We start from the raw sequence: 7,389 nt of genomic DNA, 5'->3' as shown, positions 1-7,389 counted from the left end.
AAAAACAGTCAGCAGACTGGGAACTCCTGCACTTGTCCATGCAGCTGGGAAAATACACTTTGCAGCTTTTGCCAGCAGGTAGGAACAGCTTGGCTGGGCCCCAGCAACCCAGCAATGCCAATCATGTAGTTAACAGATGGGATGACTTTTGGCCATTTGTTTTATATTGTCCTTCACAATATTGACCAGCACTGTTGGCTTTACTTCTGTCCTGATTTCATGGCAGAAATCACAGATGCCCCAAACGGCACAGTGGAGCTGCTTCTCTCAAAAAGCAAGCGGGAGCGACTCGGAAGGAGCGCGGCTTTCCCGTGTGTGCGCGGCTCAGAGCCCGGCGTGGCACCTGCCGAAATTCCGAGGGCAGGCGCCGCTCGGGGCCCTGGCGGGGCATGGGGCGCCGCAGCGGGACCCTCGCCCGCGGGACGGCGGCGGGAGGAGGCGGCAGAGCAGGGCTGGGCCCGGCCACCTCCCGGCGGGGCGGGACAGGGCGGGACTAGGGAAATGGGGGCTGGTTTTGTGCGCAGGGCGGCAGGTGCAGTGATGAGGAGCGAAGCTCGGCGGGCTGGAGAAGGTGGCCCCGCACGGCAGCTCAGACAGCAGCCCGCTCTCAGGAGCATGGCAGCGGGCCTGCCGCGCCGCTCCCCACGCTGAGCCCTGTCGAGTCCGCCGTGTCACCGTCAGTGCCATTGCCATGCCTCCCCAGGAGCTCCTGGATTACCCGCCCGCCGTACGGAGACACAGCCCGTCCCGGGGCAGCGGCCCGGAGCTCGGAATCAAGTGCGTGCTGGTGGGCGATGGCGCCGTGGGGAAGACCAGCCTGGTAGTCAGCTACACCACCAACGGGTACCCCGACGAGTACCAGCCCACCGCCCTCGACACCTTCTCCGGTAGGTGCCCGCCCGGGCTGCGCAGGGCACGGGGCGGCCCGGAGGATCCAGTCTGGAGCAGCGAGACCGCGGGAAGCTCGGGAGGAGCGGGGCCCCGGCGCGGGTGGGGGCGAGCGCTCCCGGGAGCACGGGCTGCGCACCGGGGGCTCTGCGGGCACGCAGCCTGCAGGCATTTCTGGGACTCGGACCGAGTCCCTCCCGCGTTTTGTGAGGTTTAGCAGGTGGAGGTCCTCCGTTCTGCATCTGTGTCAAGTTGATTTGCAAGTTCTATGAACTTGGGCATCTTCCTGGTTTTGTGGTGTTGTTATGACTAAATAGAAAGGGGCTTAGTTGCTTTTTTTTTTATTGTTAGTGGTGGGTTTTGCTTCAGAAATAGTCTACAGTGTAAGGCTGTGATTTTAGCTTCAACTGATACTCGGGAAAACCATCCTTTTCTCTCCATGTCTGGTGAAGTTTGCATTGAACAGAGGTTGTCAAAAAGTTGACAGGTTTTATAAGTCTGGCTAGAATTGCAAGTTGATGAGCTCTCATTAGTTTCCACTTTTGTAAATGCTATCTTTGTTCTTGTTCTACACTCCTCTTCCTTTGGGCTCCAATTTCTAATATAAACCCCAGCAGAATACAAAGCCCTTTGAAAGACTTCTTATCTTCATTTGATATGAAGAAACACAGCACTACTTGGCAATGTAGATTGGTAGATTAGAGATGTGCTCAAGTCAAACCAGGAATGAGACATCCAATGTGTCATAGTCTTAGGGGTGCTTAGAAGGAGTGTTTTGTTTCAATGTCCCCCCTCAGTTGCTCACGCTGAGAGCTGTTGATTTACCTTCTCCAAGCTATTCCACTGTTACTTGAAGGAACTGGACTGGGAACACGCTGCTGTTCATGGTCCAGAAGCCCTTTGTGAACAGATGTAAGGAATCATCAGTCCTCCAAGGGAAAGGTTACTGCACTCTCTGCTGTCTTTGCATTAATGTGTATGGATTGGACTAAGAGAGGCTTAACATTACTGTAGTTATTAGACTGCACATTTTTGGAAGTGCAAATCTATAATAAAATGGTCCAGAAAGGTGAAGGCAAGATGAATGCAGAGACTTCCTGATTAACAGCAGGTATTCTGAAGATAGCTGCACATGGGTTTAGTTCCAGTCTGGATGTCCCAGTACTGAGTCTGCCTTCAGAGGTTCATAGGGTTTGTAATGATATAAATCAAAAACATGAAAAATGTGTCTTGTGAAGTTCACTTTCTGCTTATTGGGAGGAAATGGAAGAACAGACAAGTTTCCTTTCCCACTCCTACTCTTACCCTGGGTAAGCCTGAAGAAAGTTCCTTTCTGGAGTCAATTATTATGCTTCAGGATCCAGCTCAGAAATTTCAATCCAATTCCTTCCACTTTTGGGGAATACCTACCATTGAAACAGCCTGCAGAACTCAGCAGTTTAAATTCTAACCTTAATCCTGCTCATGGGACTGTGATGCCAATAACAAGATAGGAGAAGGTGTTGCGTTGTCAGGGGGACGTCTCTGGGACAGCGACCCAGCCACATACAGATGTAGTCTGGCTCTACCTCCTGCTGGGTGTCGCTGCCAGCTAGAGCAGCCTTGAGTGAAATGTGGACCCGGTGACCTTTCTCCACCAGGCTATCCTGTTCTGCCAGCCCCTTCGCTATTGTACCATGATCTATCCTCATCCTGAGGGTGTGGACCTTGTGAGGGCGGTATTTGGAGGGCTGTTGCAGAGTTGCTAACGTAGCTCAAGCTAGCAGCAGATGGGATGAAACTCTGTGCAGATGCTGGAGCAGTAGGTAATATGTGTGGTGAGTTTCTTCTGAAGATGGCGAGACATTTCAGAGATGCTAATTCCTTCTCTCAGTGCACTTGTGAGACAGAGAAAACCAGATACTAGAAAGTCAAATGCCTGCTGCCTTGAAGATCAAGTCAGGATCTAGCAGGTTCTTTGATCAGGAACAGGTTTCTCTTCCTCCTCTGGGGCAGATATGGTAACAACCCAACTGTTTCCCAGTCACACGAAGCAATGACTTTCAGCTACGCCGCGAGGAGTGGCTCTGTGGTGGACGCACCCACCCCTTCTTTTTTCTTCCAGTCTTGATCTCCCACCAAACTTCAGTTCATCTTTTTGTCTGTGTCCCCCTTTTTTCCCCAAGACTGTTTTCAGGGAGTAGTGCTCTCCTTCAAAAGCTTGTTTTAAACTGTCTTCTGTCACTTCTCACCTGACGAGTTACTTCAAGAATCACAAAAGATTTATCTTGCTTCTGGTTGTGAGATTTTTTTTCTGGGTTTTGGGGGGCTTTTTGGTTTTGTTTCATTTTGGTTTTTGTTGTTTTTTTCTTTTTTTTTTAACAAAAAAAAAAAACCAATAAGGCCTCCTCCCTGCACACAGCCCTGGAGCTAACTCATGTCAAGTGTCAGCCATTGTCACCTTAGCCATGATGTCTGCCTCTATTCATCCAAGCACAGCCCCATCCACCTTGTCAGGACTTTTAAAGTGATTTTCAGCTCCACAACCCTTTTTTCCCCCTCTCCTCAGTTCCTAGTCTAATCTCTGTGGTGTCTATGCACTTAAACATCTAACAGTTTCATTCCTGATTGCCATCAGAGGTCCTGCCAGCTCTCAGGCTGAGTCAGTTGATACCACATGAAGGCTTACTGTGATTAGGGAGTGAAATGGGAGCAAGCCTTACATGTGTAACTCAGCAGTTTTTTGGTGTGTGGATAGTCTGAAAGGGATTTCACTGATCACTGTTTCCTTAATAGCTTCTTCATTACAAAGGTGGGTTTTAAGTGGTTCTCAGGGAACTGTTTGGCTAAGGGCTCTCCTTATCCAGAGGAGCAGTTGTCCAGTAACATGGAACTATTCTTTCAGAATTCTGGAGACGAGCACAAAACACGTGAGAGCTAACAAAACAGGTCTGCTGCAGTTCTCTTAGTGTTTCCAGTGTAAGCTTCAAGTCTTAGTGAGGTTTGGGAGGATGCTCAGCTAGGAGGAGATGTGAGTGACTTCAGTGAGTCTGTTCAGCAGGGTATGAAGCAAAGTGCTCAGGAAAAACCTTCAGTGTACTTGTGTATGCTGGCCAGCTGCTTTAGACTCATCCTTATTCTCCTTCTGCTACAGTTCAGGTCCTCGTGGATGGAGCCCCCGTCCGAATTCAGCTGTGGGACACTGCTGGACAGGTAAGCTTTATCAAAGCAGCTGTCTACTCTGGTCCTGTGGGACAGGCATTGTTTTCAGGCTTTGAGGAAGGAGGTGTTAACTGGGAAGAGAGGAAAGGCACTGGTCCAGCACCAGCCATTTGCTGGTATGGCAGTCACAGACAAGTGAATGACAGATGCCCACAACTCTAAAACTTGTGTCTGAAACATGGCATGACCATGAAGTCAGTGCAATGCCCTGCCTCTGTTGCTATCCTAGTTAACTTGTAGAAAAGCTACTGCAGCATCATGCTGTTAGAAGAGCAGTCCAGTGAAGATTTTTTTTCCCCTCCCTTTTCTACAGGAGGACTTTGACTGTTTGCGCTCGCTTTGTTACCCTGACACTGACGTCTTCCTTGTCTGCTTCAGTGTGGTAAACCCAAGCTCCTTCCAGAACATTACAGAGAAATGGATCCCTGAGATACGAACTCACAACCCGCGGGCGCCAGTGCTGCTCGTGGGGACACAGGCAGACCTGCGGGACGATGTCAATGTCCTCATCAGCCTGGATCGCTACCACGTGAAGCCTGTGCCCCGGCCTCAGGCAGAAGGTCTAGCTGACAAAATCCGGGCTGAAGCCTACCTGGAATGCTCAGCACTGACCCAGAAGAACCTTAAAGAAGTTTTTGACATGGCCATTGTCAGTGGTGTTGAGCACAAGGCACGTCAGGAAAAGAAGATGACTGCCAAAGGCATCAAGACTCTCTCTAAGTGCCGCTGGAAGAAGTTCTTTTGCTTTGTCTGAAGCTGCTTTGAGGGAGGGGAAAAGAAACACCCAATGCCAGAATTGGCTCTGCACCTTCTTGGAGTGACTGCTCCTATGGCCCCAGCAAGGAGGGTATGATAAGCTGCTGGGCTTGGAAACCTGTCTCTTGCTGGGTACAGTATCATATGCCAAGGAGACATGAACTAGATTTCCATGGTGCTGAGATGTGGAATGGTCCAGGCAGCTGAAATACCTGCTGGACGCGTCTGTAGTGTCCCAGACTAATGGGAGCCGTTTGTACATCAAGACTCAGTACCCCAGAACAGGCAGGTTCCTTACATTGTTCAAAATGACCAGTTTTCTGGTTGAAACTCACACACTTTCAGAGTTCTGATGCAGCATAATAAACATGAGGGACTTCTGAAATCAGCCTGTGTCTTGGCTGATTTACAGGCGTGGCAGAGAGTAGGGCAGGGGCAGTTACATGCAACTGCAATGTGGTCAGGCATGGGGTGCAGAGTTTGTAGCATGAGACTTGGGTTCCCCCTCTGATTCCATTTACCAAAATAGGTAGAATTCACTTGGATGTGAAAAAGCAGCTCTCTTTCTTAAAGGTCCTGTACTAGGAGTACTCTTGAGAAGTTGTTTCCTAAATAAAGGCCATTAGCAGGCTGAAGAGAAAATGCACTGGGAGCTACAGTAATACTTTGAGCAAAACCTTCTCTGAGAGGACTCTCTAGTCCTCTGGGTGCAGATGTTACAGTCCTATCCTAAGAGGTAGCTGTGGACTTGGAGACCAACTTTGAAAGGCCTTTTGTGTGTGTGGTGTTTCAAAAGAAAGAAGAGGTGAGGAAGAGTGAGGTGTGACTCTGTCTAGCAGAGAAAAAATTGGGTCAGCAAAGGGTCAAATGTAGATGGAGGGAGAAGGAAGAAAAGGAAGCAAATAGAATGGAGAAAGATGGAATGAAGAAAGGTAGAGGGAGAAGGAAAGGAGAATGAATGTAGTTAAATTAAAGTTGTGATTCCACTTAGCTGAGATGCTAATATGCAGGGCAACCTTTAGGGACCTGAAAATTTTGCTAGTGATATGAATTTCAAAGTAATATTGTCAATACATTCAGTTCTGAATCAAAAGGAGGGGGTTGTAGTGAGAGAGTTTCTCTTTATTAGTAAAATCTTCAATTTCAGATCTACTCTGAAGAATGGAATTTACCTTGTACTGCTTTTCCTGAGGCTGCAGAACAGGAACAGAGGACTCAGGGCTTCTTTCTGTTATGCTTCCCTTTTTTAAAAGCCACTGCTTGATCTGCTGAAATCAAAAGCAAAGGAAATCCATGAAGTTTTTACTGGAGAAAATAATTCCTCTGGTTTCACTCCCTTCCCCTCTCACCACTTTCTCAGGGGATTAATACCTCAGAGAGTCTATTCACATTTTATTATATTTTATTACAAAACTTGCAGCAATTTCTAAATGTTCTTTTGCAGAGACATTTCATCTTGGTTTATGTAGCAGAGAGCATGACAGGTCTGTCAAGAGATGCTTTTGATACTCAGGGGGTTCTCTGCATCTGGCCACAGCCCATCGCTTTGAGGACACTCTGGAGTAATGTGACAGAAAGAGAACTAGCTGTGAATGGTTTGCCCTTGGCCAAAGGCAAGCACAGGTGAGCTGGTGAGCCTGTAGCAAGGCAAATGTGACTAATGCAGTCTGGCTCCAAACAAATGCCTCCCAACAGCTCTCACAGCCGGCTGGTTTTGTATTGCCGCTTATGTAGTTCCCAGGATGTGAGACAAGACTGCTGTCTCCCTGGGCAGTATTGCAGGATAAAAGAGATGAAGTGTTCCTGGGAAAGGAAGTGGCCCACAGCCTTGGAGCTGCTTCTAGGGTAAGGCTCAGAGACCCGATAAGGATGGTGCAGCAAAACAAGCTGAATGTTGAAAGGACTCCTCCATCTGAAATGCCATTTGGGTCCATGAGGAGTCCCAAGAGATGGTGAGCACAGAGACAGTAGCTAGAAGTGACATGTCTGACACAGGTCTAGGTAGGACACCTGACAAAACTCTCACTCAGCAATGCATCCCTGTGTGCATATCCTACCTGTACAGGCACCTTGCTGCATCACTAGTTCAGGTTGTCTGTTGGGTCTTTACACATTTCTTTAGCCTGTGAGAACAAGGGCTGTGGTGTGACCTGCCAAAGAGCATGCCACATCCCTGTGGAGCAAAGCCACAGGTGGAAAGAACACCAGCCTCCTTCCTGCCAAGGACAGCAAGGATTGTCCTGCAGTAGCTTGGTATGAAACAGGGGTTATTTCATTCTGGAAAAGAAACTGTACTGAGAGCTACTTTCATTCTATGTGATTGTGTCTAAAATTTGTTCAAATAAATTTTTTAATGTCCACAATTTGTGTTCATAATTTTGTCAGTGCAAATTAAGTTGGACTTTAATTTGGAGAGGAAGTTACTCCATTTTATGACAAAAAGCATAACAGGGAAATGGCCCCACTTCTCACTCTGTGTCCTAACCCCCACTAGCAATGGTAAAAATCCCCTCATAGCTGAAACTTTCCAGGTTCCTTCTCTTA

At 48.2% G+C, this 7,389-nt stretch overlaps 1 protein-coding gene across 1 annotated transcript; it reads left to right on the top strand.

Annotated features, from left to right (window-relative positions):
- Positions 1-691: 691 nt before the first annotated feature.
- Positions 692-7,141, top strand: RHOV (ras homolog family member V). The gene is made up of 3 exons (XM_058806524.1): positions 692-887; positions 4,022-4,080; positions 4,403-7,141. Exons 1-3 carry the CDS (start codon positions 692-694, stop codon positions 4,841-4,843), a joined length of 696 nt encoding a protein of 231 aa, XP_058662507.1. The 3' UTR covers positions 4,844-7,141.
- The last annotated feature ends 248 nt before the right edge of the window (positions 7,142-7,389 follow it).

The sequence above is a fragment of the Ammospiza caudacuta genome, chromosome 6 (assembly GCF_027887145.1).
Source record: "Ammospiza caudacuta isolate bAmmCau1 chromosome 6, bAmmCau1.pri, whole genome shotgun sequence".
NCBI lineage: Eukaryota > Metazoa > Chordata > Aves > Passeriformes > Passerellidae > Ammospiza > Ammospiza caudacuta.
This window is presented reverse-complemented; position numbering and strand designations above follow the sequence as displayed.